Below are 12,333 nucleotides of genomic sequence, written 5' to 3'. Positions count from 1 at the left end.
TATGAAGCTGTTCAAAAAGGGATATTGCTCCACTCAATTTCTCTGATTGTTTTCTTCAATGCACTAAACACTTGGCTTTATTTACTCACATGTCCTACTTTGACAGGCATCTATGGCTGATATGATGCCTGATGGCTGATCTCATAACAGAGGAGTAACACTTACATAGAATCACTAGGTTGGAAAACACCTTTGAGATCATCAAGTCCAACCATACCTGTCCACTGCTAAATCATATCCCTAAGCACTTCATCTACTTGTCCTTAAAATACCTTCAGGGATGGTAACTCAACCACCTCCCTGGGCAGCCTGTTCCAGTGCCCAATAACTGTTTTGGTGAAGAAACTTTTCCTAATGCCTTTTTCCTTTCTTTTCTTCCTCTTTTCTTTCACTCGTTAAAAGACAGTGGAGACTTCTGAAGATCCTACTGTTTTTAAACTGCTGATCAGTCTATGTCAAGTGATAAGTATTATTATGCAAATAATTCGCAATATGTGTCATAGTTCTCTATAGTTGTTTCTATTGAGATAGCCTGTCACACCAGACTTCACAGTTCAGGCTAAGACTCTATTAAGTACATTTCTTCTGTCTATTTTTACTGTCTTTACAGAACAGGTCAGACTGCAGAAAAACAGAAACGTAAATACACAAAAATCTTTTCAAAATTAAACTATGCGTCCACTGAACTTTCTACACCATCAAGATAAAGCAGGTGAATGAGGTGTGGTATATCAGCTTAGCTGTAGGTAACTATCTATGTACGTTCTTGTCTATCACCAAGTGACAGGTAATGAGAATTAATTTAATTCTCTTACACTGAAGGCTAAAAGAGCATGATCAGGAAGTGTTACTGTGGCTTGGGCAGCATACCACAAATCATGCTACAGTCTTTTATCTAGCTCCTTGGCATATGAAGAAGTAATGTGTAGGGCCAGAAAGTAAAAAAATGTGCACTTTCACCTCTTGGTATGCAAAATCAACCTTCTTCACAAAATACAGGTGTTTATGGCACAGGATAGAACTTCTTTGTACTATGACATGTAGATTCGAGATATTAGGTTAATTAAGTTAACTTTCATTTCTTTGTAAGGCCACGAGTTTACAGGATTCAGCTGTGCCCAGGCCACACTCACTTTTACTATCCTGATCAGAATTTTGAAGTGAGAATCTACTAAGTACTCACTTAGTACTTAGATCATACTAAGTTACTAAGTACTAAGTAACGTATGATCTTTGCTCTCATGTCTGAGCATCCATGCAGCCCACTGAGGATCTTTCTCAGACCTCTGATGAAGCACACCTTTTGACGCAATCTCTGGCACCAAAGAATATAACATTGCTGGCCAGCCAAGTCTCAGTTGACACTAAATGTAGGAGTAACTTGGCAGCTGATGTGCCATCACTGCTACTTTGAGTGCCATTCTTCAGACTCTGTCCCCAAAGTGCACTGGCTGTCTCCTTTTTTATAACAGTCCTGGAAGCAAGAACCACCTTTCTCTTCTGAGTTTGTTTTGGATCAAATTTAATGAAATTCCTGGTCCAAGACTAGTTGGCAGGAGTATACCAAATATAACAAAGTCTGTAATGTCTTAATGTAGACCATTTAACCCTGAATCCACATCCCTTCATGTAGCCTAGCACTCGAGAGAAAAATCTGGAAATAACAAACATTGGTGTGGATCCAAGGGAGCCTTTTATTGTGGAAGAAAGAGACCCTTTGTGCTTTTATGTATCCACAGGAGAGTCACAGGTTCCGGTGCTAACTAAAGAAGCATGCCATGTTTTCTTACCACTAGATAAGAGAGTCAATGGCAACATCTTTACCAAATAAAGCAGTGTGGGGACCTCCTAGTCAAGTAGCATAACGCAGCCCTTGCCTATGTGCTGAAGCCCTTTCTATGTTTGCACAGAAAATAACAGTCTCATACAGAATGCCTTGTGGAAACACATCCTAACAGATGCCATGCTCTGAGTTGTGCCAGGACTTTGTCAGGAAAATCACAATCTGTCAAAGAGTAAACTCAGGGCAGAAAATGAACCATCAGTCAGTATGGATGATCATAAACCTATGTCTGAAACACTGTCTTGCCCTTCTTCGGGTGACTGATGCAGATGAAACCACAGAGAGCACTCTGTGCATATTAACAGCACAGCACTCATCTTTTTGGAAAAGCAAGCCAGAAGAGTCAGGATCACAGCAACCATACCAGTCGCAGTACAGCTGCTTCACTACTGCTAGCTGGCTCTAGAGAAGGAACAGGGACTTGATTCTGCCCTCAGCTATAAAGGCACAGATCAGGGTCAGCTGCAATTTAACTGGCGGAACTGCTTGAATATAATGTGGAGTAAACTCATACCCTGTGTATATGGATTGTTTTCCATCTTCAGTCCTATCTTGCGCCCACAGCAGCAGAAGGGTCTGAAGAAATGGATATGACTACTGCCTCTACAGTGCTTTCAGCACTGCAGCTGGTTCTTGTTCTTAAGAAATTTTATAATTAAATCCAGATGCAAGGCTGGGGGAAATAAATGCACCATGGGTGTAAAAGATTTTCATGAACTCAGCAAGACCTACATTAGACTGGACTTTTCAGTTTGAACTGTACCAAAATTGTCCCTTGGGCAAAAAAAAATCTAGTAATTATGAAGACATAATTGCTAATGCAGACCTAGAGTTTTGGACTGCTAATTGTCTTCACCATTCAGAAACAGACAGTGAACGGAAATGTTCCTCACTCGATTGTCTACATAATGATTTTTCAGGGAGGACATTTCCATTTTGTTCCAGACCTGTTTGTGTTTTGAGTGCAATTATTTTGTGCTCCCAGAACATTCAGCCATTTGGATCCCCCAATTAGCTCAAGACTCTGACACTTCTTTTTATAAATATGATGTTGGCTCACATCCTGGAACAACTAACCTATCACTCCATTATCACTAGCAGGGCAAGGAGCAACAAAAATATATCAGAATAATTGAGAATGCCTGAGAAAACTTCTGAACCCAAAGGAAATTATCTGGATCTCATTTTCCCCTCATTCCCACTTCCCACATAGCATTGATTGTCAATACTTCATTTATGGTTTAAGTTGATGCAACCCAAAGTTTAAAATACTGTGTTAAAATATGAGCATCAGAACCTTCCAAGTTTTTCTGATGAATGTAATAATGTGAGGAAAAAATGCTGCCAGAAAATATCCAGGTGACTTAGTAACCTGCATCTCATTTTCAAGAGGGATTTTGACAGTGAGAATAGAATTTGATTATGGAACAGATCTTCCTAGAAGCTATGCCAAACCACATGGAGGACAGGGAGGTGATTAATGGCAGCCAGCACGGCCTCACCAGGGGCAGATCCTGTATGACCAACTTAGTGGCTTTCTGTGATGGGGTAACTGCAGCAGTGCACATGGGTAAACCGACCCATGTGATCTATCTAGACTTCTGTAAAGCCTTTGACAGAGTCCCACACAACATCCTTCTCTCTAAATTGGAGAGAGATGAATTTGATGGGTTGATGGTACAGTGGATAAGAAACTAGCTGGATGGTCATATTCAAAGAGTAGTGGTCAATGGCTCAAAGCCCAGATGGAGACCTGTGACAAGTGGTGTCCCTCAGGGTCCATACTGGGACCAGTGCTGTTTAATATCTTTATCAGTGACATTGACAGCGAGATTGAGTGCACCCTCAGCAAGTTTGCAGATGACACCAAGCTGAGTGGTGTAGTTGCCACACCAGAAGGACGGGATGTCATACAGAGGGACTTGGACAGACTGGAGAAGTGGGTCTGTGAGAACCTCATGAGGTTCAGCAAGGCCAAGTGTAAGGTCCTGCGCCTGGGTCAGGGCAATCCCCGTTTTCAGTACACAATGGGAGAGGATGTGCTTGAGAGCAGCCCTGCAGAAAAGGACTTGGGGGTGATGGTTGATGAGAAGTTCAACGTGAGATGGCAACGTGCGCTCACAGCCCAGAAGGCCAACTGTATCCTGAGCTGCATCAAAAGAAGTGTGGCCAGCAGGTCGAGGGAAGGGATTCTGCACCTCTATTCCTCTCTTGTGAGACCTCATCTGGAGTATTGTGTCCAGTTCTGGAATCTTCAATGTAAGAAGGATATGGAGCTGTTAGAATGGGTCCAGAGACAGGCTACAAAGACAATCGAAGGGCTGGCACCTTCCCTATGAGGATAGGCTGAGAGAGTTAGGCTTGTTCAGCCTGGAGAAGAGAAGGCTCAGAAGAGATCTTATAGTGATCTTCCAGTACCTGAAGGAAGCCTACAGGAAAGATGGAGAGGGGCTATTCACAAAGCCTTGTGGGGATAGGAACAGGGGGAACGGGTATAAACTGGAGAGAGGCAGATTTAGACCAGACATGAGGAAGAATTTCTTCACCATGAGAGTGGTGAGACACTGGCACAGGTTGCCAAGGGAAGTTGTGACTGCCCCATCCCTGGAGGTGTTCAAGGCCAGGTTGGATGGGGCCTTGGGCAGCCTGATCTAGTGGGATGTGGCTGCCCATGGCAGGGGGGTTGGAACTGGATGACCTTTAAGGTCCCTTCCAACCCAAACTATTCTATGATTCTATGAATAGCAAAGGCATCCAAAACTGAGGAAGATGATTTGAGGGACTGAAAAGTGTGTCTGCCCAGAGTTGGGAGTAGACTGGTTCTCAGTGGACTTCAGCAAAGGTCATATAACCCTACCCATACAGCCAATGTTTAGTGATGTTGCACTGAACTACACCTAACTTGTTAGTGCTGGGTCAGTGGACTAGATGGAATCTTATTCATGACTGCGATGCAGGCATACCCTTAACTGAAGTATAAAGGAGATGATCTTTATGCCTGACTGAGGGATTTGCATAGACACCTTTACACAGAGTTATGCATTTCCGTTGTCCATATTCACTACCATAAGTAAAAAATGATTCTTCTCAGACCTGCACAACCAAGAAAGCTTTTGGGCAGACACTAATAGACCAGCTAGGACCACCCACTGGTTAAGGGGCATCATAGAATATAATGTGCCTAAGATCTGTATGGGTGGAGAGAAACATTGCCAAGACAGACACTAGGCTAAGAATCTGTTTTCAGTTTAGAAACTGACTCCCTTCCACAGTAATGGTGTAATCACTCAGCTGAAATCTTTAGTCTGGAGGGAGTCAGTACTGTGTTAAGACTAAACAGCAGAAATAAACAAGCAGCAGAAATAAATAGTATTTTTGCTGTCCCAAAGCAGCTATTGTACGAAGGCTTTTCCTCCTAGGAGCTATTATCTAAGACAGTGTTTCCAAAGCAAACCAGATAAAATATTGTGTGTAAGAATGGTAAAGTCAACTGAGTTTTCCATTTATGTTCATCTCAGCTTCTCAGAGCTCTCTGGGATAAGATTAGATTAATGATTCTTTTGTAAACCTCATTTTTAAAGCTTGTTGTTAGTCATCTTGTAAGATACATCGTTTTCTAAGAAAGCAGTTTATCTGGCCAGATAGAAGCATACCCACCCTTGAGAAATGAAGCTAACACACAGATGAATCTCAGGATTGCTGGCTTTTGCTACCCAGTGCTCCACAGCTGTGTCTACAGCACTGTGTAGACACACAGGTTCAGGTCCCAGAAGCAACACAGACATAGCACTGTGACAGGGTTAATTAACCACAGCCACCAGCAAGGCTAGTTAGCGGTACTTCTCACAGGCTAGTTTTTGGAGCCACTGGAGGTATCACTGCAATACCGTATTTGACATTGTAGACCTGCTGTTCGTGTCATAGCTTACAGTGGGCATGAGAAGCAATGGTTAGGTCAGTGCAGAAACGAAACCATTCTTTATTTCAGGGCAACCAGGAAAATGAGGAGATGAAAAGGAAATGTAATCCTGTTTAGTGCAGTACTATGTAATAAGAAACCTCATGCCTCATTTAAATGCAGGCATGTAAGATCTTTCCCTTCTGACTTGCTTGAACCTCTCCCTTTTTCCACTTTTCACAAGAGTGAGTGACATCAAGAGACACAGAATACACAAAGTGCTGTAGAGGAAGTGACAAAGAATATACCAGGAGACCCTGGCATTTCTCAGGCTCTGACAGGCACCTCAGGGCCAGCATTTGCAAATGCTACCAGAAACAGGTGATGGTAAATAATTTCTGGAGATCTAATTGCATGCTAGGGTCTTGACATCAGCTCTGCAACAACATTGTGGAAATTACACAAGGGGAAGAGCTTTAGGATCCAAAATTTCATGAGTTTGCATGGTTCTAACATCATACATGTGAGCAGGTGCTGCCTGAGTTACTGAGGTTGCTCCTCAAGTCAGCCTGTGCACATCTCACCAGCATAGCATAATGAGATAGAAGCTCCTCAGTGGAGAACAACAGTTTACACCTAATAGACCAAACAGAACCTATTCTCTTTCATTTTCTTTTTATTTTCCTTTCTTAGAGGGGCATCTTAATAGCTTTGTTTCCGATTCCTTATGTTACTTCAGTTAGTATTTTAAAAACGGTAATATTTATAATATTTATTTAATTTTGGTAACCTTTGCTAAGTTATCAAAAGTACTAAATTACATAGACCGGGCATGGAAAACTTATCTTTCATGCAATGTCCCCCCATTTATTTATTATGTCACACTGAAGAAACTGTTGTATCCCCTAGGGACAGAATACTTCCTGGAATGACAACAGCACATCTCACCAGCCTCACAGACAGACAGAGACAGACCTGATTTGGTATCCTCTCACAGCATCCAGGCAGCTTTCATCCAGAGGGCATTGATCTTTGTAGATATATTTCTTTCCTTTAGGTCTTCATCCAAAGCTCATCAAAGCCAGTACAAAATCTGCTTTTAATAAAAGTCCTACATCTTTTCTTTTTTAAGTTTCCTTTCCTATAAATACACATTTACTGAATAAGAATAATCACTTCTATCTATCTCATTGTCTAGTAAGAAACCCAGTAAGAATCTGCCAGCTACTCTCCCCCAGGCAGGCACCCACTGCTGGCAGGGGCAGGACTTGGGCAGGAATGCTAACAGCTTAAATACTGTAAGGCAAAAAAAGCAGCACCAGGGCAGAGAGTGAAGCAACAGATTCCAGTTCAACAGTGTGTGTGTGGTCTGCTACAATGGAGTTGTGCAGTGTGCTCTTGGGAGACCTGACTGTTGTAATTCTTGCTTTCCCGTGCCTCTCAGACAAACCTAACTCTCTGGATGCATATGCATAGGAAAGACTTTATTTTTATTTTTATGTTGCAGAGATGCCAAGAGGGATTTTATCGTACCAGCTCAGGAAAATGCTCTCCTTGCAATTGTAATGGCAATGCAAAAAGCTGCCTTGATGGATCTGGAGTCTGTGTGGTAAGGAATTCCTGTGTTCTCTGCTGGTTCCTCACTGAATAATAGTACTTTTTTTTGGTTTTGTTTAATGATAATATGAACCCTTTCACCTTCTTTCATGCTTCACAAGAAGGAAGTATTTCTCAGGCAAACCCAAACGAGTACAGTCTGGTTCTTCTATTAACACCAATGCTCAACTTCATACACAGTAAAGCCGTGTCTGTACCACAGGAGCTTTTTACTGAAGAGCAATCATAAGTAGGGCCAAAATCAATACATTAATAAGATTATCCTGGCTAAATTTCATTCTCAATTACTAAAATTATCTCTGCAGTTTCAAAGCACTTCCTGAATGCAGTAGTTGTGAGAGTTGTATGCTGGGGAAAATGTTTAATCCATCAGAAATATGGAAAGAGTTTTGTATACCTCTGGGTAGAAAATGTATAAATTCAAACACGTTTCATTCTCCCCATTATGAATACAGTGCTGTATATCATATAAACAATTTACAATGGTGAATGACCTTTGTGAGTGTATATACATGTGTTATCCACAGTAATTCAGCTGCATGGCAGCCTCCTGCTGTGAAGGAGCAACATGAGGAAGCTGAAATAATATACCAAGGAAAGAGCATGTTGAACACCAGGGTAGTATTACAATTTCCCATATGCTTGGTTTTACTCAGCATCAGCTCATACAGAAAACTGTGAGTTAGTATAAGTAGCTGATCACTTGCAGCTCCAGGGCAAAAATCAGTCCAGAAAAACTAACCCAAATTACTAGTGGGTAATCAAAGTAGTAATACACTTAAAAAAAAAAAAAAAAAAAAAAAGGTTAAAGTTAATAGTATAATGTATCTAAACCACACAACAAGAGCTATGCACTAGTGTACTCTTTACAGGCTCATAAAGCAGGAGAGGCCAGACCTTCTTGCTCTGCCATGTGTTACTTTTGACAAGTCATAAACCTTTGCCCTCAGTTTGTTTCTTCATAAAATGGCTTGATAATATTCAAATATTTTGCATTGTTACAGCCACTATCAAGTTTTCAGCTATACAAATACATAGAGCTATGTTCTACTGTTTATTTCCTACTATTTTTATTCCCATGGGAGGAAGACAGTGCAGCGGACCACTGTTATGGCTTGGCCAATGTAGTGTATTTAGGATTGGCTGGTTTCTGCAGTGTAGGTATAGGCTTAGTGTTTTAATATTAAATTTTTAGAAGTGATTTTACACTGCCAATGTGATTTAGAAGTGATTTTACACAGCTATCCTCTTTCACTGCACATGGCTTTTGCTCATGGGATGATTGCCCCCTTAGCATCATGTGACAATGATGACAAGAGAAAACTTCGGATGAAAGGCTTGACAAAGAGAGAGAGATCTTGACAGATGACTGCTTCTGACGACTCAAGTGACCAGAGAGTTTACAGATTAGAACATAAGAGGTAGAGAAATTATTAGATCCTCAGTTTACAAACAGAACAGAAGACTTGTTTCCCATCTGCTACGAAAACAAGGCTGATGGCAAGTGGGGAGGGTGGGCAAAAAGGGGCCCAAAAGAAAAACAAAGTTACTGTATCAGCAGGAAACAATCTGAAAGTATATATGCATTCCTGACAGGCATTTCTGCGGAACACTAAACTCTCAGAACCAACTAGGTAGCAAAGAACAAAACCAAGAGCTAAACCCAAGTTTACTGCTTGAGTTCAAATAAGCCATTTGTTGCCTTATCTTTAATAACCTATTAAGCTCAGGTCATTTATTTCTGAATAAAGAGCAATATCAAAAATGTTTAAGTGAAATAAGAGTGAAAAATCATGGTAAAAGCAAAGAGCAGAATGAAAAGGAGTTCTGGAGGTTTGAAAACATAAACCGAACAAGAGATGCCCAGAAGGACTGCAGTAACAAGAGTTCCTGAGGATGTGGAAATTTCCAGGGAAGACCAGAAGACTGATGAAACTGACAAACTGCAAAATGTGAGTGAGAGAAGAAAAGCCTGGTGAAAGAAAGATGGGATTTGGACTACAGCAAGAAGAAGCATGCTAGATGAATGAATACAAGGAATTGGGAAAAAGGAGACGCTGGTTGATCATGTGATTTTTATTAGAATCAATGGACAAAGCAGCCTTCCCTAAGGACAATTCTGGAGAAGTGCAGGAATTTACCTGTCCAAAGCCTGTTGGGGGCTGAGGTTGGAACAGAAAGGAGTAGACACCTACATAGCTGGGAGTTTCTGCAAAGAGATAGGATCACATAGTATGGAGAGCTCACTATTTTCTCTGTCCTCAATTTTTTAGGCAAATTACTCCAATAATCATTGCAGTAGTAGCCACTACACCTGGTAGCAAGATGTAAGAGTTTCTGCATTCAGGCAGTTATAATCCTGCTATCTCCCTGCCACTGAAACACAACAGTGTCCTAAAGTCTTATCCCTTATGGACTCTCCAGTAGCACCACACATTTCCCTAAATCATGAGTCACAAATATGGTGGAATGTCTTTAGCAAAAGACCTTTAGAACCAATGTTCCTCAAAGTTAAAAGTTTCTGTGTCTGCATGTTTATTCACACAATGGAATGATTCATACATCAAAAAAAAACATCATCTTTTAAAGTTAACTCTGCTAATGATAATGGAAGACAACATGAAAGTAATAATAATAATACTGTTTTCACTTGGTAATTATTTTTTGCAGTTTAAGTAATAATTAAGCTATAAGAACTGAAAAAATTAAAAAGACGGTATGTAAATGAAAAAGTACTCTACTTCAAAAGTTATGAACTAAAAGGGTCACTCCATACGATGCCCTAAGACCATCATATCATGCAAATCAATTTGGCAAACATAGTTCCACAGCATATAAATCAATGAAATTTTCATTGGCCTCTGCTCTGAATTTGAAAATAAATAAAATTAAACCCTTGTTAATGACGCCTTACTGTAAAGTACTCCCATCTTTAATTTCTGCTGACAGAAGTATCTCAGTGTTCTTCTCACATCTTATTTATAGAGTATAAATCAAATCCACGAGTCTTTAAAAGCTTATTGAATGACACAACCAATGAATCAACAGTCTCATTAGATGACCAGAGAGAAAAAATTATTGGAGACAGAGCCTTTCTTTCGCAAATGTCCACATAAAACTGATGTATAACTCAGTCAAATTGTCCTACGACTAAAACTGAAGAGTTCCTCAGTCCATTTTTTTAGCATAGAATTTCACCCGAGTGACAGAAGATAGCCAGCATAGTATAATCTCCATTTATGGTATAACATAATACTCATGTCAAAAAATGCTTTATGTCAAAGACATTCTCTATTGACACATACAAGGTTAGCAGAGGAAGAAACATCAATTTTTTGAACTGATTTTGGGTTTGAGCTTTTAACATGATGCTCTCAATCATAGCTAAGAGAAGAAGAGGAAGTCACTTGTAGGACCCTCTAGCTTTTGATTATTGAAACATGCATATATGTGATGTTAACTGTGTGAAACTGAAATAGCTGCAAGTGGCAGTCTGCAGACAGGGTAATGTACTTTTCTGCTGCATAAAACCCAAGCAATCAGGTTTATCTCCTAAGAAGACAAGGAGATAATGAGGGGAATGTTTTGCCATCCCCACCTCATTCATCTTACCCCAACAGCAACCCACAGCTGAGATATTTTTTTACAGTGCCACTCCTGAGGGTTTAATATCTGAAAATTCAGACAGATGAGTGGGCTTCAAGGCACTTGACAGATGAACAGAAAGTCATAGCTACCATGAAGGTCAACTCTGAAATAAGTGGTATATGGAGGTGAAACAGCTTGTCTAAATCAATGAGCTCTCATACCATATGCAGGTCATAGTATAATGGGCAGAGCTTTAAAAATACTAAAAAATTTGATTGCTTATACTAGCTGCTTGAGGTGACCGCTTGAGGTGACTGCAATGTACCATGGCAAAGACTCCAGTCAAACACAGTAAAATGGATTGGAAGGCTGAAAGGATTTAAATATTACAAAGATAAATATCCAGACAAAATTTTTGTTGGACTGAGATATCAGAGGGGTTTTTTTTTTTTTGATGTTTCTACTATTAATGGAGGTTAGATCTTCATAAATGCATGAAAATGCATACAATAGAAGGAGCATGTCTGGACAGAGCACTATAGCAGAAGGTAAAGAGCAAATTTCTGGTGTCCACCTAAAAATATCTACATGATTTGTTGCCAGCTCAGTATCATATGTTCGATCAGTATGCATATAAGGCATCCAAAGATTACTCAAAATTAATAAATAAATCAATAATTAACTAAATAAATATACCTTTTTGAAATGAGAAGGACCAAAATATCATGGAGAGGATAAATTCGCTGGTATCCTTTCAAGCCTTTTATGGAATTTCTTACAATAGAGCATATTGTCATGTAAGTTATTTGTGTTTAAGCATTTCAGTTTACAACTGCATGGAAAGGTTGGAATGGATTCGGCAGTTCTGCCTGAAGTGATATATTCCACATGATTGCCAAGGCAGGTCTGGAGAATTTCCAGTGGATCTACAACCATCCATCAAGCACGAGCGAAAAGCAACAGGGAGCTAGAAAAACTCTCCAGCTTATTGGGTACTTCTGGCTTCATGAAAAGCCTTGCAGCTAACATCTCACTGTTTCTTTCAATAAAGATGTACTACTTCTATCTACAGTGACCTTCGTGATACATGTTTGGAAAGCCAACCAGAACTACAAGTCTGCTGCTGAAATGCAGCCCTTCTCCAGAGTGTTTTAGTATGCAGTAGCTGTCAAAAGCATTAGTATTAATAGTCTCAGTGCCTCAGCTGCACGTATTTTCCTCCCTTTCAGATAGGTTTTAACTTACTAGTTGTTGTCCTAACTGTTCTGTGATTGAAAACCTGCAACAGTGATCCTAACACCTGACCAATTTATTTCCATGCCCTGTGCCACCTGTATGAGAGGCATGTAGGAATCTAGGCCAAGACTACAAAGAAGGGCTGCTGTCA

General features: G+C 40.3%; 1 protein-coding gene across 1 annotated transcript in view; it reads left to right on the top strand.

Moving 5' to 3' along the window:
• The window catches only part of LAMA4 (laminin subunit alpha 4), a 102,901-nt gene that overhangs the window by 17,053 nt on the left and 73,515 nt on the right, over positions 1-12,333 (top strand). The window contains exon 2 of the mRNA XM_009564843.2: positions 7,249-7,350. Coding sequence (XP_009563138.2) covers positions 7,249-7,350 — 102 coding nt within the window. The remainder of the gene's footprint in view (positions 1-7,248; positions 7,351-12,333) is intronic.

The sequence above is a fragment of the Cuculus canorus genome, chromosome 3 (assembly GCF_017976375.1).
Source record: "Cuculus canorus isolate bCucCan1 chromosome 3, bCucCan1.pri, whole genome shotgun sequence".
NCBI lineage: Eukaryota > Metazoa > Chordata > Aves > Cuculiformes > Cuculidae > Cuculus > Cuculus canorus.
This window is presented reverse-complemented; position numbering and strand designations above follow the sequence as displayed.